The sequence below is a fragment of the Cyprinus carpio genome, chromosome B22, assembly GCF_018340385.1.
Source record: "Cyprinus carpio isolate SPL01 chromosome B22, ASM1834038v1, whole genome shotgun sequence".
Lineage (NCBI taxonomy): Eukaryota > Metazoa > Chordata > Actinopteri > Cypriniformes > Cyprinidae > Cyprinus > Cyprinus carpio.
The window spans coordinates 28,345,348-28,373,144 of NC_056618.1; the positions used below are offsets into that span (position 1 = coordinate 28,345,348).

The window sequence follows — 27,797 nt, forward strand, 5'->3', positions numbered from 1 at the left end:
TAGTGAGGCAAGCTGCAATATCATGACAAAATCATTGTTTAGTATTGCTCTTGATATTGTAATAATGATTATTAATTTGTAATAATAGAAAGTTTTTTTGAGGTGGAGCATCTCATGTTCTGGTCTGTTAAACAATTATACTTTGACATTTTGTTGTACAACGTAAACTGCACACACTCATACCCCAAAAATTCCTGTGTATTAACATATATGGAAAAATAAACAACTGTTTCAAAATATGTGTTTTCTGCATGGGTCTGTGTAATTTGCATTGTAGAACAAAATGTCAAGCATCCTCAAATTGTTTACATTATTTTACTCATTAATTGAATAAAATATAGGAAAATCTTGAGGGAAGCGGTGTAGAATTAATCTTTATTATTCAGGTTTTGTAATCACAACTAAACCACTCTATTCTCAGGGAAAGCTAGAACAGAAAACTGAAATAAAATGTGTATCTTGAGCTGAGATTGATTCAGAGGGTCTATATATACACTCACCTAAAGGATTATTAGAAACACCTGTTCAATTTCTCATTAATGCAATTATCTAATCAACCAATCACATGGCAGTTGCTTCAATGCATTTAGGGGTGTGGTCCTGGTCAAGACAATCTCCTGAACTCCAAACGTGAATGTCAGAATGGGGAAAGAAAGGTGATTTAAGTAATTTTGAGCGTGGCATGGCATGTTTGTGGTGCCAGACGGGCCGGTCTGAGTATTTCACAATCTGCTCAGTTACTGGGATTTTCACGCACAACCATTTCTAGGGTTTACAAAGAATGGTGTAAAAAGAGAAAAACATCCAGTATGCGGCAGTCCTGTGGGCGAAAATGCCTTGTTGATGCTAGAGGTCAGAGGAGAATGGGCCGACTGATTCAAGCTGATAGAAGAGCAACTTTGACTGAAATAACCACTCATTACAACAGAGGTATGCAGCAAAGCATTTGTGAAGCCACAACATGCACAACCTTGAGGCGGATGGGCTACAACAGCAGAAGACCCCAACGGGTACCACTCATTTCCACTACAAATAGGAAAAAGAGGCTACAATTTGCACGAGCTCACCAAAATTGGACAGTTGAAGACTGGAAAAAAATGTTGCCTGGTCTGATGAGTCTCAATTTCTGTTTGAGACATTCAGATGGTAGAGTCAGAATTTGGCATAAACAGAATGAGAAACATGGATCCATCATGCCTTGTTACCACTGTGCAGGCTGGGGGTGGTGGTGTAATGGTGTGGGGGATGTTTTTCTTGGCACACTTTAGGCCCCTTAGTGGCAATTGGGCATCGTTTAAATGCCACGGCCTACCTGAGCATTGTTTCTGACCATGTCCATCCCTTTATGACCACCATGTACCCATCCTCCTGATGGCTACTTCCAGCAGGATAATGCACCATGTCACAAAGCTCTAATCATTTCAAATTGGTTTCTTGAACATGAAAATGAGTTCACTGTACTAAAATGGTCCCCACAGTCACCAGATCTCAACCCAATAGAGCATCTTTGGGATGTGGTGGAACGAGAGCTTCATGCCCTGGATGTGGGCATCCCACAAATCTCCATCAACTGCAAGATGCTATCCTATTAATATGGGCCAAACATTTTCTAAAGAATGCTTTCAGCACCTTGTTGAATCAATGCCCACGTAGAATTAGGTTAGTTCTGAAGGCGAAAGGGGGTCAAACACAGTATTAGTATGGTGTTCCTAATAATCCTTTAGGTGAGTGTGTATATATATATATATATATATATATATATATATTATATATTTATATATATATATATATATATATATATATATATTGTGACGAGCGTCCTAGGAGGAATCAGCGTCGCCCTGGCAACCAACGTCATACACCTGCACGTCCTCACTGCCGGCTGATCGGTCACAGTTGCATCTCATCAGAACACGGCTCTTAAGCAGCACATGCTGAGCAGACAAGTCAGACACTGGTCTCGAGCTGAACGCATGCTGGACTAACCCTTTCTCTCATTTCTCTCCAGAAAGCAGCGAGTGACCGACAGCCCACCCACTTTGGAGCACGTTTTGGACACCCACTTTCATTTGGATTGAGCACTGAAGAGCACCGTGAGCACCAGCCTCCACGCACCGGCTTGCCATCCTGTACTGTTATTATTGTAAATAAAATCCACCCTCCGGGGCCTTTTTGTTGTTCACGAAGCCAAAACTTGTCGAGTGATTCTTCACCACGTCACAATATATATATATATATATATATATATATATATATATATGTATATATATGTGTGTGTGTGTGTGTGTGTGTGCTTGTGTGCTTGTGTGTGTACACATTGTACATATTGTGTGTATATATTATACTTAAGGAGCTCATTAATTAAACACAATTTGGAATTAACATCCACAATTTTTTGTGTTGCGTCTTAATTTGTTTAATAAATATTACACAAATACTATTATAAAACTCTGCATTTCATGATTATATATTTTACTTTATAATTTACTGTTAATTTATTCTTCATTATGATCTATTCTGTATTATTCCACCATTGATATTACATATTCTTCTTGCTATTGTTTATCTATTGTTATTCATTTATTTATTATGGTATTATACATATACTTTGTGCTATTATAAATCTATTATATCACTTATGTTATTGTACTTGCTTTTTATATTTTAATTACTTTACTAAAAGTTGTACTACATATACTTTTTAATATTACATATCAATTTTACTATATTTTTACTGTGCACTGTATCAGTGCATATTATTTTACCACTGTAACTAAGTTTTACTGGATCCATAAAGCCTTATCAATTCCATTTGCTATTGTTTGTTGTGGAGTTTTATCTGTATAGAGTGCTATCAAAATAAAAAGCAGACTACCACTGTGTCATCTTTTGATTTGTATTTGTTGGTTGTATTCAATTTTCTCAATGATGATAAATTATTAGTGTTTAAAGATGTATTATTTCGATTTTGTTTCCAGTATTTCAAAGGGAATGAGCAGTGTTCTGACCATAGACTGTATAAAAACCTGACATGGACCACAAAAAAGCTAAAATGTTGAGGTTGAACACATAGAAAGCAATGAAACAACTTAATTTTATTTAATGTACATTCAAATTACATTACATGTATATGTCACAATTATACTTCATTAACATTAGAATTGTTAACCGAAAAGTTAGACAAGTGTGAGCTTTCACAATTTCTTACAAAAATTTATAATTTTCCAAACCTAACTAAATAACTGGAGGCAAAGTTATTTTTAACTGCACGTAGATCACAAACCTCTGAAATCGGTTGATAAATGTAAATGTTATCGTGTTTTTAACCAGAAAAAAATACAGCTCCCCCATTTACTTCCATTTATTTTTAAGGCAGCCTTGCCCTCACAAGCATGGCGGACGCGTTGACGTATCGCAGCAACGGTTCAAAGCGGCCAATGAGGCGTCTAGGCAGTGTTGAAGTCGAGTCACCAACTGTCGAGTCCAAGTCGAGTCTTGAATCCCAGTGTTCGAGTCCGAGTCACCAAAGAAGAGTCTGAGTCGAGTCCAAGTCGAGTCGCCATTACCAGAGTTTGAGTCCGAGTCGAGTCTCGAGTCCTGTATTCGAGTCTGAGTCGAGTCTCGAGCTCCCAGTGCCTACATGTCTCCACTCTGGGACCTCCAAGAACTGATAAAATGTATTAAATAGGTTCTACATTAAACAAAAATGACACCACTGTCACGATTGCAAAGGGAGTTTATTTACTGATTTGACATATACACTTTGCAAAATACACTCAGCGAAAAAAAGAAACATGCATTTTACAGGACACTGTATTTTAAAGATACTTAAAACGTAAAAATCAATACGATATGCCGAGAGAGAGAGAGAGAGAGAGATTGAGGGTGTGTGTGTGAGTGACCGCGTGAGTGCGTTTGTATGTGTTCAAGTGAATGTGTGTGTGTGACGGCACGCGACTGGTCAGAAAGCAACGTGTTACGTTAGTCTGACATGTTTCTTGTCCACGACACCACAGGATTTTAGCAGTCAAAATTGCGTCATCCATCTGACGCAGTGACCATTGCAACAGACAAAAAAATTGTGTAATCTGACACAGTGGCTATCGCAACAGACAAAAAAAATAATGTAATCTGATCTGACAGTGACTAGTAAGTTATCAACAGACAAAAAAATTGTGTAATCTGAACCAGACATTAGACATCATCGACGTCTGATGCCGAATTGTCAAACATCACCCAACCCTAGCTTCTTCTGTTTATTATCATATATGCATTAGTCAATAATAGTTTTTTTTTAAAAGCTAACGTTAGCCAATGGAAAGCATTTTACTTACTTTTCTGGGTGCATCCTTGACAGGTCTCTGTTAAAGTTTGAAGTTGTCCCAGTCTTTTCCTCAATTGTGCGATTACACACACAACATTTAGCGCTGCTCTTTCCAGCATTAGATGCAAAATTTGTGTAGGTGAAGTTCATGATCCGGGGCACATTTTTCTGCATTTTCCAAGTGTGAACATTTAGCCCGCGAATCATGCACAAGCGTAAAGTGAGTGACGTCAGTTAATGTGTGTTGTCAAGCAAAGAGAGCGAGCGGTAGCAGTGTGAGGGGAAAAAATAGATCCCGGCCGGTCTTGGGCACGAAACAGGAAAACTGTAACACCTTATATAATTTTTTTATAACATATTTAGTCAAAAACAATGTGATGAATGTTCAAGTCCGATTTTATATATCCTCGAGTCCGAGTCCAAGTAGGAGTCATCAGTCCGCGAGTCCAAGTCGAGTCACGAGTCAAGAGAATGGAGTCTTGAGTCGGACTCGAGTCCAAAGAATAGTGACTAGAGTCGGACTCGAGTCCGAGTCCAGGGCTCGAGTACTCCATCACTGCGTCTAGGTATTTATGTCTATGGGTGGCGCTATAATTATAACCAAATATGAGTATGTAGATATCTTCAGGCCAGGACTCTAATCAAACTTGTGAAGTTTGAGGCAGATTGGACATTGTATGCACGAGTTACAGTAATGTTCTGCAACACTGCATTAATAGCATGCTTTAACACGGAGCTAAGTTTTGCTATATTGTTTTAGCATGCTTCTAGAATTTTGCCAGCCTATTTAACACTTGTTGATGCTTTTTATTATTTTGCAAGCAGCCCATAACAGTGTTACACATGATACTTCCTGTTGCCATCAGGTGGTGCTATGACTATAACCGAATACGGGCATGTTGATGTGTTCAGGACAGGACTCTTGTCAAATGTGTGAAGTTTGGGGCAGATTGGGCATTGCTTGCCTGAGTTACAAAAACTTCCTTTTTCACTGCATTAGTAGCATGCTTTAGCACTTAGCAAAGTGTTGCCTAGCATGTTGCCAGCCTATTTTACACTTGTTGAGACTTTTAATATGTTCCTAGGAGTTCATAACAGTGTCAACCATGTCACTTCCTGTTGCCAGCAGGTGGCGCTATGACTATAACTGAATTTGGTCATGGATGTTTGTTCAGGACAGAACACCTATCACACGTGTGAAGTTTGGGGCAGATCGGACATTGCTTGCCTGAGTTACAGTGACTTGCTGTTTCACGGCGAAACATCAAATTTTGTCAGGCCGCCAGGGACACCCCTTGACGAAAACTCAAAATCTTCACAATTTAACATCACAAAGGTCTTATGATGACTCTCGTCAAATTTGAAGATAATCCGATTAAAACTGTTGGAGAAGTTTGTCAAAGTACGAGGCATGGAAATGGCAAAAACTGCACAAAAATCGTACAGGAAATTCAAAATAACTTACTTCTAGTTGGGTTTTGGATTTTGTCCCAAGAGACTTTTTTTGTAGGTAATGGTTCGTGAGTTTTAGAACATGTTTAGGCCCTCAAAAATGTGATTCATTTCAGAGAAAAAGAAAGAGGAAAAAGAAGAAGAAGAAGAATAAACGGAGCTATTCCAAGAGGGTCCTCGCACCATCGGTGCTCGGGCCCTAAAAATAATCGTAAGGAAAACAAAAGGGCTCTTGCCCTTTGGGCTTGAGCCCTAATAAGAATAATCCTTAGGGGAACAAGAGGGCCCTGCACCCATTGGCTCGGGCCCTAATAATAAGAAACGGAGCAATTCCAAGAGGGTCCTCGCACCACAGTGCTCAGGCCCTAATAATAATAATTAATTGAAAATTTTTAGTGGGGGATGTCAATATGGCCATGCACTTCATTACAATTACATAATCACGATATACAAAATCCTAAAATATACAAAGTCTATCTATCTTCACTGTAAAAAAAAATGCCAGGAATTTACAGGATGAAAGAGTATTATTTTACAATATATTACTGTAGTCAGAAATTGACTCTGAAATCAACGTATACTGGGTAATTTTCTTACAAATGACTTAATGAACAGCAGAATGATGCTAACATCACAGTAAATAACTGCTCTTGTTTAACTGTGAATTCACATTATAAAGTTGTCTTTAACTGTGCCACTGTGAGAAATTTAGTTGTTTACTGTAATTGTTTTGAAGTCACCATAATGGTGTTTAATAATCCTATTTGTTTGTGCTCTTTGACCTTGCATATTCATATTCAAATTTATGATCTAATTATTTCAAAAGTGTGACAAATGAAAACATTTGTTAAAATGATGGCAAGCTAGAATATGACATGTTTTTGACCTGACTTTACGATAGTCATACAATTCTTCATATAATCATGAAGATTTTATTTTAGCATTATTTAAACAAGAAGATTAACCCATAACTTGTTTCATATTCATAACTGTTTGTGGACAGTTTCACAATAGTGAAGTAACTGCTGAGAAACATCTTTGAAAGATGTGACATCAATACTCGACATACAAAACACAACATTGGTAAAATTCAACAAATAAAAACAAGACTTAGAACATATACCGGGGGTATTCCAGAAAGCAGGTTATGTGACATACCCGGGTATGTTTAAGAGTAAGTAGGCTGATAACCACACTTTCGGTTCCAAAAACAGAGGTAACTTTCAGGGTATGTTAGTAGTCATAGCAACTCACTCTCTGAACTTAACCTGCTCCGGAGCAGGTTATGTTCCAGGGTTAGTTCACTTCAGCGAGCCTTCAGTGGGCGTGACAAATAGCGCACAACATTATATAATATTACAATATGTAATATAGCCTATTTTAATATATATATTAACATATCAAATATCAAACATATCAAATATATATATATATATATATATATATATATATATATATATATATATATATATATATATATATATATATATATATATATATATATTTGATATGTTAATGAGGAAGCGCTAACATAAGTAATAAATAAGGTAATATATTATTGTAATATGATTATTTCTTTTATTGGCATATATAAGAGTTATCTGTATAAATTACAAAACACTATGACAAGGTAATGTTTAACTTTTATTTATTTTATTTATTACATGTTATATTATCTCACACATGGAGTGCCATTTTCTATAATGTCTAAATTTTAAATCAAAATACATATCTGTTATGACTTAATATATAATTCGCATAAAACAAACAATATAATTCACATTCTCAAGGATTAAAGAATAAATGGAAAAAAATAAAAATGATTGCACAGCCATCAATTAGGTGGCGATATGCACTAAGCATGTAAACAACTAATGAACAAAAGAAGAAGAAAGAAACGGCATGGCACGTGTTACAGCAGCTCCTATAGCTGCCGACGGCTTGGTTATACAACACACTTTTTACGCACATCAACAGTCTTGTAGTCCATGTCTACTTTTCTGTTTCTTTATTCACCAAATGCAAACCTTAAACATACTTGAGAGACGGTGAACATCTAACTTGTGTGTGGTAAAAACTGTATGCGTTCCCCCACCAAGCCTACCTCCCTCTACGTGTAAAACACCGGTTTAAAAAACACTCTGTGCACCTACTGCCCCCACCTGGTGACAGCCCGAAATACATTTACATTGACAATGGATCAGTCTTGTAGTCCATGTATTTTTTTGTGTTAATAGTATTATTTCTTTAAATTATAAAAGGAGCCAAAAAACAAAAAAGGTGTGTGTGTATTTCTCGTTGAAGATCAGTCCTTTATATCTTCAAGCAGCAAGCAGAGCTTAGAAACCGGTCTATCCAGTAGTCCTGTTTTTGTCTTCAACTGTACAGAGCGAACGAATCCTTTTTTGTCAGGATATGTCTGGATGATTTTGCCTAATGACCATGAGCCACGTGGAGCAGTTGGATCCATCACTGCATGAAAAGAGGTGTATCCGTACTAGGAAACTCCTGTATACTCGACTGATTTTCGGAAGTATCTACTAGTTCCACTGAGGGTAAACTTCTAATTCCACCAAGTTAGGAAACTCCCGTAATGATACCAATTCGGATGTATCTTGCTGAAGGGATATCCCCGTGGTATATGCAGCCATTTGTTGCCATGGCAAGTAATCCCCTGAAGAATGTTGTCAGGAGACATTTTCACACCTCAAGAGCCCTTTCACTTCACACCTTGACACACCTCTGCTGTCCTTATTTGTGTTTTTTTTCTCAACATTGATTGGTTGTTTAAAAAAAAACACACCCCAAACCCTGACAACTATTGGGACAGTGACCTGTCAATTTCCTGATACTAGTATTTGATTGGTCACGGTTTTTCATTTAGCTCAACCCAAGCCCTCATAGCATAGTGACTTGATTGGTTTTGGCCAGCTATGTTAATAAACCATAACCACCCCACCCACTATACAACCCAACCCCCTCAAAAATGGAAAACAGAATGGATTCAGAATTTATTTTTATTAAAATTAAACCAAAACACTTAAAGCATTAAATATATAAATAAAGCATTAAATATATAAATAAAACTATAGGAACTGTACAGGGGAAAAAGTACTTTTATAAAATTTAACCAAACACAAGCAATATTATAACAGTTACAAAAATATAAAACGAAATAATATGTACGCAAAGTACTTTTATAAAATTTTACTAAACACAAGCAATATTATAACAGTTACAGAATATAAAACTAAATAAACTACTTAATATGTACACACAGCACGAAGTATTTAAAATGTAACCAAACACAGCAAACACAAACAATATTAAAAGAAAGTAAGTTGCAGAATATGAAACTAAATAAATCTAACCTAATAAGTATACAAAGAATAAGATAAAATAGAAGAGAATAAGTGAAAATGTGCAGTTTATGGTGCAATTATTAAAATTGCAAAACTAGTGCAGTTTAGTTAAAGTTGAAGAAAGGAAGGTCCATCATGTCCATTTCCATCAGCCTTAACACGCTGATGATGCAAAATAGTGTAGCGCATGTCTGCCTCCAATCTGCGCTGAAGCTCCTCACAAAGTTCTGACAATTGTGGGTTCCTGTGAGATGGAGACCTCACAATCCACACTGGCCTTCCATCAACAATGGCATCCTCCTCGTCAGACATCAGCTCCACTGTTGCAGTCTGCCAAAGCTCTCTCTCTGCATCAGTTTGAACAACCTTGGACCTGGAATTCAGCAACTGCAAAACACACAATGTGTTAACCACTAAAAACACCCAGAAATGTATCAAACTTAAAGGAATAGTTCACTCAAAAATGAAAATTCTGTCAATGTACTCACTCTCATGTTGTTACAAACCTGTAAATGTCTTTGTTCTGATAACCACAAAAGATGGAATGTTTATAATCCAATCAATCATGAGCCCCATTGACTTTAAAGTAGAAAAAAAATACTATGGAAGTGATTGGAGCTCATGATCAGTTTGATTTCAAACATTCCTAAAAATATTTTCTTTTGTGGTTATCAGAAGAAAATAACAGAATTTTCAATTTGGGGTGAACTATCCCTTTAAAGACAAGTTGATGAATTTCTACACTTACCCGTCTTTTCCTTTGTCGGTTTTTAGCTCCTGTTTTAATGGCATCTCTTAGCTGGGACTTTTCTGGCTGAGACAAATTGTACTTTCTCCGAAGTGTTTCAAAGTATGTCTTGCAACACGCTGAATAAAAGAAAATTCAGATAAGTGACAGAAACTACACTATTGAAATCATAAGATGGACAAAAATATAAGAGACTAAAATTATGGACATTAAAATTGTTAAACAAACATTTTTAAAATTACCTTGTATACACTCAGGGTCTGCATCTGCAAAAGTTGTTTTCAATTCCTCTAGCAGATAAGTCATGACTGCTTGGTTACGAGGCGAACTTATTCTGTGTGGACAGAGAGAAGTGTGTTATTAAATACATTTAAAAGGAATATGTAAAACCCCATAAACAGCATGGCCCACAAAGGCCAAATAAACATAGCAGAAAAACAGCAGTCTTACCCAGTTTGTGGATCATATTTATGTGGGTTGTTTTCCGAATTGTGAAGGCGCCTTACAGCTTCCTGTAACATTGAATGAAAAACGCTTTAATACATGCACACATAACGTTACATTGGCTGGAAACAATTTTTTTCAAACGACGTTGTGTAACTTACAGACGTGACAAACTGTTAAAAGGCCGGACAACTACAACAACGAAAGGGTCAAAAATAATTGTTTAGTCAAGGTGATGTATAATTTAACTGTTACTAATAGATATGTATAATAAAGGATAGATGTCTTACGACGGAGTCTCTAACCTCATCACCTGGCGGCCATCTTACCACGGGGAGCTCGCTCGCTGACTCGTAGCATTGTGTTTTAATGGTGCATGTACATTTAAATGACCATAACTTGCTCAATTTTCTACCAATTTTCAAATGGTTTGGTTTCTTACATATGTTATTAACGTGTCTATAATTATGGATGATTTAACAAGTTTCATGAAAATTATAAGTATGCAGTGTCATTAGGGTGAGAACCTCGATGACGTATGCGGTCGACCAACGCGACTTCTGGAGAACGCACCTGAAAACATGTTTGGGCGTGTCCGGCGGGACTGGCATGAATGGCCACCCTAAGTGTCATAGGTTTATCTCTAACGTTTATAACAAACCAAACCGTTTGAAAATCGGTAGAAAATGGAGCAAGTTATGGTTATTTAAAAGTGCATGCACCATTAAAACACAATACTACGAGTGAGCGAGCGAGCTCCCCGTGGTAACATGGCCGCCAAATGCGGTGCGGGCCAAACATCTAGCCTTTATTATACATATCTTTACTACTATATTGTCCGCTAAAATAAAACTCAACTTACCGCAATGCCCACATTGTGCGCCCTCTTTATCCTTTTATGTAATGGCTCTTCCCGCGGTCTTTGTTCCTCTTGCGGTCTTTGCTCATCAAACTTTCGCTCAAGAGCACAAAGACGCTGGATAGCATCTTCGAGAAGAACAGTGTTTGCAGCTTGCTTCTCCATCAAACCCTCAAGCTGACGAGACAAAGGGTTCTGACCAGAGATCAGCTGCTTCATTAAATCATTTATGCTCAGTGGGCTTGCTGCTGGTTGCAAAGCCCTATTATTCATGGGAGTAGTAAAACTCAGGTTTCTTTTACACGCCATCACAAACAATAGTCAGTTTCACCAAGTCGCAATTCGCAAAAAATGACTTCCATACACAATGCCGACAATTTAAATTGTGTTTGCGCGAATGATACTGTAATGTCATTGGTTGCATTCCCTTACGTCACCGACATAATGGCCGGAACTCTGTTATGAGTGGATACTTTAAACTTACATAAAATTTATAATATGTGTCCCTGGACCACATAACAAGTCATACGGGTACATTTTTTTTTTTTTTTTTTTTTGAGTTTTACTTTGTAAATATTTGGCAGAGATACAACAATAAAAAACGGCAAAAAAATAAATAAAAAATATTGAGAAAATCCCCAGTTGTCCAAATGAAGTCCTTAGCAACAAATATTAGGCTACTAATGATAAATATATTTTTGATAAATGTAGTGATCTTCACACAAACACCAATAAATATATTTACATTACTATTATTTTTATGGAACTTTTTTAATATCCTAATATTTTTTAACAACAGAAAAATCAATTATTTTGATCCATTCAATGTATTGTTGGCTATTGCTAATGCTACAAATATAACCTACATGTGCTACTTATGAGTTTACTTATGTTTTGTGGCCCAGGGTCAAATGTGACACGGATATATTATAAAAAGACCAACTTTGGCCTGCGTGCCCTAGTTTCGGCACCTCTGGACTAGAAGTACAGTAGCTGACAGGTATCTGCAGATATTTTTACCCGAGTTTGTCAGTGTGTATCTTTGGACTTGTTTTGCTTTTTTATGTGAATGTGTTTTAGATTATGGACCTGTCTATTGATTTTCTTTGTTTCTATTTTAAAAAAAGATTTAATGAAATGTTAGGGTAGAATCATAATAACAATAGAAACAGTGAACTTCAAATCATGAGACATCAGCAAAAACAAGCAGCTTTAAATTTCACTGACTTATGAATATGGTACTGAATTTATCAACATCCTAGCCTGCAAAATGTGTTACATGATGTTTTTGAAACAAAATGTCTCATTTGAACTGCTTCTTTTATACAATGAATGCAGCATTGAGAGATACGTGCACAACATACTGACATAGGGCAGTTGGAGACATGTTTTCAAAGTGTTGGAAATATATATTCTGAAATAACAGTTTGTTGCATTCCTCTAGACTACATTAAACATGAAAAGTCAGAGACATAATTTTCACATATTAAAATGGTAATTGTGTCCATTGAATTTCAGAATGATGCTAAGTTTCTTAAATAGACTAATTAAATTATATGAATAATAAATGTATTTAGCAAACACAGTTTTTATGTTCCACAATACTGTATGTGCTGTCTTTATGAGACATTGTTACCCAAGCTCTGAAAACAGAGAAGGCACCTCTACCTGGGGGTCATTAACATATAAAAAGCCCTTCACACCTCACACCCACCCTCCTCACAACCAGCTGTAAGGATTCCTGGAAACTTCCACCAGTTCCTATATACATCCACATACGTAAGGTTTCTGGATGTTTCATGAGTTTACTTCTGTGTATTACCTTTCCAAGCACTCTGCCTCATTTATCTGGCAAACCAACAGTTTAGCATAGATTTCCCATCCCGTATTTGTCCGTATACAGCTCTTTTCATGCAGTGCATGATGACTACTATGTATACGGCTATTTTGTTTCTGTGTGTTTTGATCCATTTTTGACGTTCCTGAAGCAAAGGAAGATACTCCCTTATCCACCTTTTCCAGAACAGATCAGACAGATATTGGACTTGCCGCCATCTACGTCTGATAGTCGTAGATGTCGTAGAAAGTCACTTTCTTGAAAAGGTCCTGGAGGAAGAAGTGGTTTTGATCTTAATTGTAGGACATGGTTGGGCGTGAGAGCTTCCAAATCGTTTGGATCGTCTGAAAGCTTTGTGATAGGTCGGCCATTAAGAATGACTTCAGCTTCACAAAGAATAGTGTGAAAGCTCTCATCATCCAAGCATTGTTGTCGAAGAGTGAAGTACAAAACTTTCTTTACAAGGCGAATGAGCCTTTCCCACACACCTCCATGATGGGATCCTGCAGGAGGATTAAAGGTCCATTTTATGCCTTCTGATAGAAAGGTACGCTGAATTTCATCATGATCCAATAACTTCAAAGCTTCCCTAAGCTCCCTCTCTGCTCCAATAAAATTCGTTCCATTATCGGATCTTAAATGCACTACTTGCCCACGACGACACATGAAATGACGAATGCAATTTATACAGGAATTTGTATCCAGAGAGTAGGCTACTTCAAGGTGTACTGCTCGACTAGTCATACAGGTGAACAGAACTCCATATCTTTTCACAACACTGCGACCTCTTTTCACATCAATAGGTCCAAAATAGTCCACACCAGTATTAGTAAAAGGAGGCAAATCTGGCACAATCCTTTCCATTGGTAAGTCGGACATTTTCTGTTCTCCAAATTTGCCTTGAAAACGTCGACATACGACACACTCAGAGATTACTTTTCTACAAGCAGAGTTTGCTTTAATAATCCAGTACCTCTTCCGCAATGTTGACAGCATGTGGTTTCTCCCTGCATGGCCTAGTTGTTTATGAACATGCTACATGATAAGTTTGGATATATGATGTTCCTTTGGCAGGATAACCGGACATTTAATCTCCTCAGGCATTGCTGATCTACTAAGTCTTCCACCCACTCTAAGTAAACCATCAATCAATACTGGATCAAGCTTGTAGATGTTACTATTCCTTTTAACTCCAGATGTTCCACTTTGCAGAGAAGAAATTTCCTGTTTGAATGAACCACGTTGAGAAAATCCAATAATTGCTGATTCTGCTTGAGAAAGATCATTTGGTGTAAGACCTTGACAACGGAATCCAGTTCGGAACTTTTTCATTTCCTCTTCAACTCTGTCCTGTTCTAATGCAAAATTACTCATTCCAGAAGTAACAGAGGACTGAATATGTGTCCTGTGTTGCTTGAGCCTCCAGAGCACATCCTTGAACTTTAGAATCCATGCTACTGCAATTTTCAATTTTTTCCAATCAGAAAAATAGTTCAAAAGTTGATTAGTAGCAGTGTCGAAACCTTTGGAAATGGTAGCCATTACTACTGTGTTCTTTTTAACCTCTGGATCATCCTTCAAGACCTGGTCACAATAGGACTGTGGCCATTCTTCTAAGGCTTCCAACAGGAAATCTGGACCCTGTATCCATCTATTGGCTTTCAAGAAACTTTCAACGGATATGCCTCTAGAGGCATCATCAGCAGGATTCAATTTTGTTCCAACATGTCTCCATTGTACAATGTCTGTTGCGTCCCTGATGACTGCCACTCTGTTTGCCACAAACGTATGGAACCTCTTTGCATCATTGGCAATGTACTTCAAGACAGTTTGACTGTCTGTCCAAAACATTGACTTGTCCAAATTCATTTGAAGTTCCTTCTTGAGCATCTTGTCAACTCTGACTGCCAAAACAGCAGCTGCAAGTTCAAGTCTGGGTATTGTTATCTGTTTTAAAGGAATGACTCTGGATTTTCCAAGCATAAAGGAAAGTCTTACCCTTTTGTTTCCATCTTCCAGACGCAAGTAAGAAACGGTTCCATAACCACACTCACTTGCATCTGAAAAGTGATGCAATTGAGCCATCTTGATCTTTCCAAAATCCTTTGGCATGATGCATCTGTCTACTTTCACTATAACTACCCTTTTGAGATCTTGCAGCCACTTTGACCACTGACATGCCAAAATCTGTGGCATTTCATCATCCCATCCAATGTTTCTTTTACATAGTTCCTGTAATAGTAACTTAGAAGGCAGTATTAATGGTGAAAGAAATCCCAAAGGATCATAAATAATACTGACAACAGACAAAATGCCTCGTCTTGTGTATGGTCTTTCACTTACGGCAATCTTGAACATGAATGCATCAGATTCCACACACCAGTGTAACCCAAGCGCTCTTTCCACAGGTAAGTTGTCTTTATCCAGGTTGAGATCTTTTGTTGATTTTGACAGATGTTCTTCTGGAATACCTTGCTAGTACCTTACGACTATTACTCATCCATTTGGATAACTGGAATCCTCCTTTAGAACAAACTGCAATTAAATCTTTAACCATGTGAAGTGCCTCCTCTTCAGTGTGAACAGACGTTAAACTCTACATAGAAGTTATGCAAGATGGTATTCAAGACTTTGTTTGGAAAGCAATCTTTGTAATCCTCCGCAAGTTTTCTCAAAGCATAATTGCTACAGCTTGGTGATGAAATTGCCCCAAACAAATGAACTTTCATTCTATACTCTTTAAAGCTTTGCGTAATTTCACCATTTGGCCACCACAGAAAACGAAGAAAATCCACATTCCTCTGTGACACCTTTACTTGATGAAACATAGCCTCAATGTCTGCCACCAAAGTCACATGATCTTGCCTGAACCTGGTCAAAACCCCCAACAATGTGTTGGTGAGATTTGGGCCTTGCAGTAATTGTGAATTCAAGGACATTCCTTTAAACACTGTACTACAGTCAAACACAACTCTAATCTTCTTTTTTTTAGGATGGTATACCCCGTGATGTGGGATATACCACACCTTTCCATCATCCCGCTGTAACTGATCTTGTGGTATTGCTTCAGCATACCCCTTGTTGATAACATCAGTGACGAAGGCTGAGTATTGTTCTTGAAACTCCTGGTTCTTAGTGAACTTTCTTTTCAAGCTCATTAAACGCTGTTCCACAAGGCACCTATTATTAGGCATGATAACATCATGCTTCCTAAATGGCATGTCAATACAGTAATGGCCATTTTCAGTGGTAACTGACTGATCCATTATCTCCATAAAATGCTGATCCTCTCTAGACGGTTTGAAGTCATCTTCTAAAGATTTCTCATTGAAATCGTGATTGTACTGTGCAACCAGTAATTCTTCTATCTTGGCAACCGAGATCCTATTAGCAGTAACTGATTGAAAGACAGTCAGTCTTCCTTCCATCATCAGCTTCTTTTACAAGACCGTTTATGACCCACCCCAATAGGGTCTTAACGGCATAGGGTCCTTGACCTTCATTATTAATGATCTCCCATGGTTCCAAGAGCTTTGGAACATTTGTACCAATTAACAATTCAACTTCAGCATCCAGTTTGGCAATATTGACAACATCCAAATATTTCCATTTTCTTAGATCCTTTTGATCAACTACATTGCTTTTGTTTACAGGTATTGTCTTCTGAGTAAAGACTTCTGGCAAATCCAAGAATTTATCCTCAGACATTCCTGATACCTCTAATCCAGTGAGCACAGATGTATTTACCACATTTTCGTGTCCCATTGTTCGCAGCAATATGCATTTTTTTTGTCCCATTCATCTTCAGCTTCCGCATAAGCCCTTCGGTACAAAAAGTGGCTGTACTCCCTGGATCCAAGAAGGCATATGTTGTTACGGTAAAGTCTCCAAGCCTAGACTTCACCTTAACTGGCACAATAGACAATGAACAGTCTTGTTCTCCGGCCCCAGTATGAGCATAGGTCTGCAGAGTAACAAGAGCATTACTCACTAGCTTTTCTTCAAAGGGTTTACTCTTAGCTGAGATATGCAGTATAGTAGGATGTTTCTGACCACACACACAACAAGTCCGTCGACTTGTGCAATCTTTACTAAGGTGTCCAATTTTCAAACAAGCAAAGCAAAACCCATGATTCTTTAAAAACTCAATCTTTTGACTGTGAGTCATCTTCTGAATCAAAGGGCATTTTTCCAAAACATGGTTTTCTTTGCATGCATAGCAACAAGATGCAGAGCTGTGCTGTGATGAATGGACTTTAGGCTGAAAACCTTCACCAGTGTTTACTATAGCCACTGTAGCTGAACGCTGCCCTTTACCACTGTAAGGAAGCACAGATTTAATTTTATGTAATATGGGTGGTTGTATATCTTTAATATCTCCAAAGAGAGGATCTGTGAGAACCTTAACCTGATGTTCAATGAAGTCCACCATATCTGTAATCTTAATCCTACAACCATTGCGTTCTTGTAACTCACAGGCTATGGCTCTCCATTTTTCCCTGAGTCGGTAAGGCAGTTTCAACATGATGTTCTTAAGATTAGATGAAACATTAATCTCATCCATATACTGCAAGTTTATCATCACATTGCAATACCCTCTCAAAAACAAAGCATACGCTTGCAAACCATTGATGTCATCAGGTTTTATTACAGGCCAATTCAATGCCTTTTCCATGTAGGCTGCTGTGATTTTCAACTCATGGCCAAAGTGCTCCTTTAATAAATCCTTGGCTTTTTTGAATCCTTGTTCAGCTGGCATATGCTGACAGCTTCTCACCAGTTCTCTCGGTTGTCCTCTAGTGTACTGTTCTAGATAATACAAGCAATCCTTTGAATTTGTGGTCTTCTTTGTTTCAATTCCATGTTCAAAAGTTTGAATAAAAGCAGTAAACTGTAAAGGATCTCCATCGAAGATTGGAATAACTCGAGGAGGTAAAGAAGCCATATCCCCCCGATGAGCAAGCTGGGCTGTTATATTTGCCTGTTGCTGCATGATGTTGTACAAAATATTTTGTCCAGTATCAGTTTGCGGAGAAGTTTGTGATGAATAAACTTGTGATTGACAATGAGAGACTGGATTATTGTGAACAGCAGCTGCCACATTCTGCATACTTGAAGTTTGTTGTGTGATTGAACAGTGCACTGGAATTTCTCCGGCAACTGTAGTTGTACATTGTGATTCAATGAACGTGATTTTTTACATTTTGAATCATCAGAGGGTGCCCTTCTACTACTTCCATCATGCGTAGTTGTTAAAACTGACAACTTTGCATCGTTGGCTGCTATTTTTGCATTCATCATGAGTTGTTCCTTTTGTTTTTTTGAGTCTTTCACTTTGTATGCGAAGTCTCTCTTCCTCTTCCTCCAAAACATGTCTCCTCTCCATAGCAGCAGCATGTTGTAATAATGCAGCTTTTTCTGCCATGGCCTTTATCCGTGCAGAAGATGTTGAACTTAAAGTAGTAGTTGAACCCTTTGATGCTTTGCTATGATGAGATCGTTTTGTGGACACATTTGAAATACTGTCATTAGCACGGAACCATTTGTTTTGCTTATCATACTCATCCTGAGGTATCGGCATTTCAACGATTGAATTATACAGTTCTTCGGCCTCTTTGCAATATTTATCAAACTTGTTAATTTGGGTTTCAACATCTGTTACAGTTTGACGTGTGATTTTGAGAGAAAACAGATCATTCACCTTTTGTTTGATTTTGTTTACTTGATTCAACTTCTGCTTTCTAGTCCTTTGCAAATTTTCAAATAGCAGAGAAACCCCCTTAGCGGTCATTTTTCTCATTCTTTTTTGCGACTCATTTTCATCAACAGCACAATCATCATTCGGCCTTCCTTGGTTTCCGTCCTATGTCCACGTTGCAAACTTACAGCGAGCAGGATCCCTTTAATCCTCATTCACCGTCCTTTGTTTGGAGTTGATACGGAAACCACTTCCAATAGCGCTCCACGTATAATCCATTCAACACATCTTCACGATCCAACGGGAAGCCAGTTTTTACTAATGTTACAGCAGCTCCTATAGCTGCCGACGGCTTGGTTATACAACACACTTTTTACGCACATCAACAGTCTTGTAGTCCATGTCTACTTTTCTGTTTCTTTATTCACCAAATGCAAACATTAAACATACTTGAGAGACGGTGAACATCTAACTTGTGTGTGGTAAAAACTGTATGCGTTCCCCCACCAAGCCTACCTCCCTCTACGTGTAAAACACCGTTCCGGAAAACACTCTGTGCTCCTACTGCCCCCACCTGGTGACAGCCCGAAATACATTTACATTGACAATGGCTCCAACAGCACGCATTTTCTTAGCGTCCGTTTCCATAGTGACTCGTCGATTCGTCGCTCTGTTGAGAATGTGTTGAGTCTTAATCAGGAACATACTCTGAGTTGAATGAACTTACTCCCGGATGCGTTTTTGGAACCACATACCTCGAGTAAGCAAGGTTTGGGGTTAATCAACCGAGAGTTCAGGGTTTAGTTCACGGTAAGTTAACCCTGCTTTCTGGAATACACCCCAGCATTACAAAATAAACCAACAACACAAACTGCTGAAAGTAAACCAAAAACAAGTTCAATAACACAAATAAAAATATAAATAAATAATGTAATAAAAAATCTGCAGCATGATCTATTCATGCTGCATTGCATGCTGGGAACCTTCATAGTGCATATGCACTGTAGAGACACAGTATGATGCTGTTTGTTTACAAGTAATTTCTGAGAGTGCAGTTTGATACAAGAGAAGTCTCACTGTGAAATTACTCTGAAAGTCATGCAATTATTAACCTGCAATATACTGTAATTTCAGAATAACATTTTTACAGTCCAGTTAGCATGTCCAATATATTTATTTTAAAAAAATGTTCCCATTTGTCTGGAAAGAAATTCTAGTTTAAATGGCAATAACAAAAATTCTTCGCATGTGAATCTGCTTGATCAATATCAGCATTTGTCCAGGTGACAGTCTTGTTCAAGACGTGTTGTTTTGATTCACTTGTTTGGAGCTTGTGGAGTTTCCACTGTCAAATACTGTACAATATAGAAAAAAAAGAAAATACACTAAGATCTGTTTTAATACAAGATAATAAATGAAAGCATTGACTCAAAAACTTACTGTAGTTTCTTCAGTTTACAGTGTGGATCCTCCAGTAGAGCAGAGCGCATCTTCACTCCTGAATCTCCTGGTTTATTATAGTTCAAATTCAGTTCTGTCAGGTCTGAGGGGTTTGATCTCAGAGCTGAAATCAGAGCAGCACAGCCTTCCTCTCCAATACTGCACTTATACAACCTGCAAAGAGTGAAGAACATGAATGATCTCTGAGATTGTTTTTAAGCTTTAGGGTCAGTATGAGCTTTAGTGTTTGTATGAGCTCTACTTTTTCTATACACCAGGATCGGTGGTCTAGAGATTTTAACTTGCCAGTAGCTAAGACATTAATTTAAATGCACTCTACCCACATGATTCATGATTGTGATGCTAAACTAGTTTATTTTTTTTCACTCTTCAAACCAACTGTAGTACCACAGTATATAGGTGATAATGTAAAAAAAGTATAACTATGACATATAAGTATTTTTAACATTTACATTTAGTCATTTTGCAGATTATTTTATAATAATTGTATTATTAATTTTGAATTTGGGAGTTTTTAGTATAAACAAAAGAGCAATGATATGCAAGTGCTGTAACAAGTAAGGATCACTCATTGGCCCAATGATGAATCCAGTGGTGTAGGTGAAGATCATTTACATATAGGAAGACTGTGCACTCTTATTACTCGCATATGACTTTTTACCAACAAAAGTGTCTTAGAAAATTTAAATCAATATATTGTTTTCTGTAAGTGAGTAAAAAAGATGATTTTCACATCATTTAGAAAAAAAAAATTCTAGGCTACAAGCTCCAGTTCTCAAAAGTCCTGGGAATCAATTTTCTGTATGTGTTTTATTGCCTTATTCAAGTGATTTAACATTTTTAGTTTTTCACTAACCACGCATAACATTTTTTTTTCTCAAAAACACAATCATGTACATACATGCTGCTCACATATTATTATAGCCCAGTTTGTGCTGATTACAGTGAGATTAGACTTGAACTTCTCCAGGCCCCAAAAATACCCTTAGACTCCAGAGGGTTAAATGTTATTGTAGCGCTGTGTTTAATCTGACTCCAATTTTCAAGTGAATGTGTTTGTAATTAGTAACTAGATTAGATATAGATATAGAAATTAGATATATAGTCATAATTTTTGTTGACGAAAGCAACACTAATAATAACACTCACTGTAGTTTCTTCAGTTTACAGTGTGGATCCTCCAGTAGAGCAGAAAGCAGCTTCACTCCTGAATCTCCTGGTTTATTATAGCTCAGATTCAGTTCTGTCAGGTGTGAGGGGTTTGATCTTAGAGCTGAAATCAGAGCAGCACAGCCTTCCTCTCCAATACTGCAGTTATACAGCCTGCAGAGAGAAAGAGAAAAACAGCTAAAATCAATAATTAATAGTCATGTATTATAAAGGTTTGTTATTGAAACAATGTAACACTATTCATCTCCATCTCTTCAATAAAAATGTCTGATTTGAAAAGTCTGTTTTCCTTTATAAAGTGATGGATATTCTATTTAATGATTTATCAGTCAAATACTATGTGCATCTCTAATGAATACTCACACAAATCTCAGTGACATTGTATTCATCCTGACATTTATTTATTTCATTCAGTTGTTGATTCATGTCTTAATGATAGCCTGTGTTTTATATAACATGTCATTTTTTTGTTCCTTTAGATTCACAACACATTCCTACAACTCATACTGCAAACCGTAACAAGGAAAATGCAACAGATTTATGCTAACACTAGTTTGACTTATGATTTAATTCTCTAGACTTGAGAAGTGATTATTAAAGGGGAATCTGTCTGCTCAGTGACAGTGGAATGGATGATTAGTAGAGTGATGAATTGAACCACTCATGACGTGCATATGTAACCTTTGTATTTTAATGCATTTCTTAACATATAAATATGTGTGTAATATTTTAGTCATAGTGTCATTCTTAAAGTGACTCCTGGCCAGTAGTTAATAAACATTCAGGAAAAGAGTGACTCGAGACTCGCATGTGGTAGTTTACAATGGGGCTAAAAGAGGACTCATGTAAAAGGGTCATTTAAAATGATTACAGACTTATGTAGCAAATGAGCATCAAAAAATTACAGAATATACTTTGAGACAAGTCTTGTTAATGTTTTCAGTTTTATTCAAGGTAATTATGTTAGGTTAGGTTAGGTTAGGTTAGGTATTAGGTTAGGTATACTTTATTGTCCCAATGGGAAATTTGTTTTAGGCTCACGAATACAACCACTGCATTGACAAAAAATATAAAACAAACACATAACATAATAATAGAGAAGAAGAAGGAAAAAAAACCCTTACACAAATACCAAACTTAGAATAATAATTTCTACTTGATATTTTTTAATAACTTAACAGCTGAAGGAATGAATGAGTTCTTGAAACGGTTTAATCTACAGCTAGGCATTCGTAATCTTCTCCCCGATGGCAACAATTCAAACTCAGAATACAGGGTATGTGTTGTATCATACAGAATCTTATTTGCCTCCCTCAGTATAGATCTTTCATATAGGGTCTGGAGATAAAAAGGTTCTGTTCTGCCCATGATCTTCATGGCCGTTTTAATAAGACGTCCAAGCCTAGATTTCAGATGTACTGATAAATTACTGTACCAAAGATGTAGTCCGTATCTGATCACATTCTCCAATACAGCCTGGTAAAACATCATCATAATCTTACTACTGACACCGTAAAGTCTGAGCCTTCTCAAAAAATACATTCTTTGTTGTAGCCAAGTGCACAAAGTATCTATATGAACCTGCCATATTAGAGAAAAATCAATGTAAACACCAAGATATTTATATGAGGACACTTGTGTGACAGGAACATCATGAATATATATAGGGCTATGGTTTCCGATTGACTTTGGATCAAATATCATCTCTTCAGTTTTCTTCACATTTACAATCAGGTAGTTGGCATCACACCACTCTATGAACTGATTAATCTCAGAGCAGTAAGACGAAATGTCTTGATCTTTATATAATATGCTCAGAATCGCAGTATCATCACTAAATTTCACAATATAGTTGTTAATATTATTCCTCACACAACTGTTCAACTGAGGAGCTGACACACCCTTGCGGGGCTCCTGTACTAATATCCTGAAGGTCGGAAATCTTCTTGTTAACCTTAACCTGTTGTGTTCTATTCGTTAGAAAAGAAAAATACCATTTAATAATAAAAGGATTTACATCCATCTCTTTTAATTTCTCCAGTAGTAAATAGGATTGCAAAGTATAAACCCTCTGAAGTCGATTAACGCGTATACGCGTTATGAGGCATTTTCTCCTGATAAGCCCGAAAAGAACTTAAATTACACTTTCAGTTTTGATCGTACAGATAAGAGCAATACATCAATCGAATCTGTAAAGGGTCTACTTTTTTTTGTATACAGACATAATAACAACAAAACTTTGTGCACTTATAAAATACTGTAACTCAGTGGATACTCAACACAGAGACATGAGAGAGATATCTATAGAAAGCCTGACATGTCTACTTTTGCAGCTGAAACAAATATTCTATGATAAAGTAATCCATATGAAAACAACGCGATGTCCGTTTTTCACATCTCCCTTCATTATCTTCTAATGCGACCACGCCCCCACGCTGAACACGCTTTTGAGTTTAAAATGTTTCACTGAAGCGTGCGGCTTGAATACGCCCACACAACAGAAGACAACGCAGCGAGATTGTTCTTCGAGGTTTTTATTTTATTTTACTGTTTGCTTCGCGATGAGAGGAATAAGACATAATTCACCCCAAAAAAAGATGTGATGTGGTTGAGGATTTAAGATTTGGATTTCCTCAGAAAAAAAGAATGAAGCACTTTATTCAGCAGAGATCATAAACATGAGTAAGTCTCTTTTTATTTATTTATATACTTGTACTAGTTTTCACATAACGTGTAAACATTTTACTAGTTAGACTTTTTCCAAAGACTTTTTCCAAACTATAATTCCTGACTAAATGTATAATCAAGTGAAATATTATGAAGTTTCAATGACAATATACACTACTATACCATTCAAAAGCTTGATGTAAATAATATAAATGTAACAAATAAATGTAACTGTAACAAATGTAACAAACAATGCTGTTCTTTCAATTTATCCATTCTAAACAACCTGAAAAAAAATATTCTCAGCTCTTTTTAACATGAATAATAATAACAATAATAATGATAATAATAACAATAAATATTTTTTTTTGTAGAAAATAAGATTGTTAAAAGGATTTCTGAAGGATTGTGTGACTGGAGTAATGATGCAAAAAATTCAGTTTGAAAGACAGCTTTGATTGTTCCTAATAAACTGTTTAACTGCACTCACAAGTGAATATTAAATTATGTTGTGGGATAATTAAATATATTCTAAATAAACTACAAACATAAAATTATATACATTTATTTTGTCCTCACGTTCTTTCTTGTAACTCATCCCTCTCAGTCATACAGCTGACTAAAAAGGCTCATTATGTAGCTCATTATTCAGGCCTTTGTCTTCTCAGGTGTGAATCACAATGATATTCATGATAGTTGACACCTACTCGCATATGACTTTTACCAACAAAAAGTGTCTTAGAAAATTTAAATCCATATATTGTTTTCTGTAAGTGAGTAAACAAGAAAAATTCTAGGCTACAAGCTCCAGTTCTCAAAAGTCCCGGGAACCAGTGTTCTGTATGTGTTTTATTGCCTTATGCAAGTGATTTACCATTTTTAGTTTTTCACTAACCACGCATAATATTTTTCTCAAAAACACAATCATGTACATACATGCTGCTCACATATTATTATAGCCCAGTTTGTGCTGATTACAGTGAGATTAGACTTTAGCCATTTAGATATTTATAAGAAACTGAAAAAAGCACAAATGTCAGGGCATGACAAAGCTTCTCCAGGCCCCAAAAATACCCTTAGACTCCAGAGGGTTAAGAGCTGAACTAAAATTAATAAAAAGTAGGTGTGCATATGCCTTTGAGTGGTCCAGATGTTTAGATACTAGATGGGTGATACTTCCTACTGCATCATCCTTACTTCTGCCCTGTCTGTAGAATTAATATCTAGCACATGAGCATAGAGAGAGTTGTGACTGCATAGGACGCAGTTTGAGCGAGAGAAGACACGTTTTAAGTGCGCGCACTTTCTCCGGGCGAGAGCAGCGTGTATCTGAGCAAGCGCATTTGGTTTTGTGACAGAGCAAAAGAAATCTGCGTGCGTGCGGACAGATTCGCGCTCGCGCATTAATTTAATGTGCTTTCGCGTTACATTAATGCGCTCTCGCTGCTGCTTTTGCACCGCATACACATACTGTATACGCACTGCTGACGGAGTAGGCCTACGTGTGAACCTGTATAATGTATAACAAATGTATTTCAACACCTGAGACACCACTACAATTAATGAGCTCTATGAACAATGTATGGCAAAAAAGGAAAAAAGTCCCTGGACACAGGATTTATTTATTTATATTTTTTTTGCCATAAGTCTAGAAATTTTGTTACACCTTTACTATAGTGATTATTTTGACTTATGTCTGTTCTAGAGACGTTACAACTTTTTGCTAAAGCTCTTATTGGTTTTCTTTTGGAAATATGTTTCAAATTCATCCTGAATGCATTCATGACTATAAAGAATATCTGTGTGTGTCAAAATTGTGATTAAAATCGAAATTGCAAAATTGATCAAAGAAATCGCGATAGGTTTTTTTTTTTTGTCCATATCGCACAGCCCTAGTTCATTCAATAAATACAGTTAACAATCTAGCTTCTGAGTACTAAGTTATTAACCCAACAATAGCGGGGTCAGATAATTTTTTTGCAGTGGGCCGCTCAAACATATGTGTTTGGTTGTGTGGGCCGCGAGTTGAAAAAGGTTGGGAACCACTGTACTAGACTACGTCACGTAGTGCATGCGTGCACAGAATGGGTGTGTTTTTGTTTGTTTTTTGTAAAGTGAGATGCATACTCGATAATATCAGATCATTAAATCAACAATTACGATATCATAGACTACATATAACGCACACCCTACAGCACTGGCCCGATCGGGCAAGTGACCGTTCCATCTACTGTCGCGAGCATCATTCACACTAGCCTCGGGCAATCAGGCAGTCCTTATTAATGAGCCCTGGAAGGGCCCCTCATGAGGTAAAGCCCAGGGGCCCCTTATAGTCTTAATGCTGCCCTGCTCGTGCCAGGTGTTCTCTAACCTCATCAGGCATTATAGGAGAACATTTAGACCTGTTAAACTGGCAAATGTAGGTTTCAAAAAGTATTGAATAAAAGGGGGCCATTAATTGTGGCCAATGTGTATTAGAGAAAAACATTTATTTCATAATGATATTTCCCCCCATTTTAAATTCTTATTATCCAATGAAAGGATACATTTTTTTTTAAATAAAAGACCAAAGATTTTTTTAAATAAAAGACCAAAAGGATTAACAATACAGATGAATTTTCACAGCCTTTTTTGATCATATTTACCAAGGGGACCAATATTTTTGGCCACGACTGTATTTGTATAACCACAGTTTTACTACAAATACACGTTTCTAACTACAATAACCATAATTTTTTTTTTAATGTACCATGGTTAATTCTCATAAGGAGCAGGGGGGGGGGGGGGGTTTTAGGTGGTTATCGGGTAAAAATTAATCGACCATTCATTTTTAAACCTGTAGGCAAGTTTCAATTAATCTGAATTGGAATGAATCTAAATGAGTCTTTTGATTAAGATAATTGCTAAATTTGAGTGAGATTAATAAAAAAAATCCACACATTCGCTGGAAGTGTTGTATCTCGGGGTTTGTTATAGTTTGGTAATCAAGGTAATGAACACAGTAATATCACGCTCGGACATTTCAGGCCTCGCATTTCGAGATGAATCACCTAAGACTCGCAATTCTTGACGCCCATGAATCAAATCTTTTGGAATTGACTCCGAGCATCACTGTTCTTACTCCTCCCCCATTGCCTCACTGCAGTTTTTGCGCGTGTGCTTACAGCGTCCGGTATTTTATGAGAGTTTTGCCTCAGATGAAGGTAAGTGATAATATATAAAACCATTTTAAATAACTTGTTTACAAGAACATAACATTATAAGTTGTTTGATGTTGTAATATTTTTATATTGTATTTCTAGCATGTTGTTTCGAGCCATTTATTCCTGCTTCAGCTGCTCCGTTGCTGCGCGTGCTGATTTTCTGAGAGATTTAACTCAGACGAAGGTTAGTATGCATACATAAAACCATTGAAATAACATGTTTATTCGACATAACATGTTATATAATTTCTTCCGAACTGTATTTCTAGCCCGGTGCTGTTTCAAGCTGTTTGTTCCTGCTTCAGCTGCCTTCAGTCAGCGCGAGGTGACAGTCGTTGAGTGTTTCCAGAGAGATTTAACATTATGTCAGAAGAAAGTAAGGGAAAATTTGCAGAAACATTTTAAATAGTCTATTTACCAACAACATAACATTTTAATGTTTGAGTGGGTTTATGTTGTAAAATTAGTCTAACATTAGCTATCTTGGTAAGCTGCTAATGTTAACTGGCAACGTGACTTAGTACTTGTTACATAAATTTTAAAAAGTTAAAAAAGTTAGCTATTAGTAAAAT

The 27,797-nt window shown here is 36.9% G+C and overlaps 2 protein-coding genes across 2 annotated transcripts in view; both read right to left on the minus strand.

The window, feature by feature from the left end:
• LOC109095006 (CD276 antigen homolog) overlaps positions 1-27,797 on the minus strand; it is a 467,477-nt gene that overhangs the window by 127,347 nt on the left and 312,333 nt on the right. The gene's annotated exons all lie outside the window — the stretch shown is intronic.
• Positions 9,216-11,423, minus strand: LOC109045816 (uncharacterized protein C14orf93 homolog). Its single transcript, XM_042749640.1, has 5 exons — positions 11,193-11,423; positions 10,337-10,398; positions 10,129-10,220; positions 9,887-10,005; positions 9,216-9,525 (listed from the first exon to the last, which is right to left on the minus strand). Exons 1-5 carry the CDS (start codon positions 11,406-11,408, stop codon positions 9,247-9,249), a joined length of 768 nt encoding a protein of 255 aa, XP_042605574.1. The 5' UTR covers positions 11,409-11,423; the 3' UTR covers positions 9,216-9,246.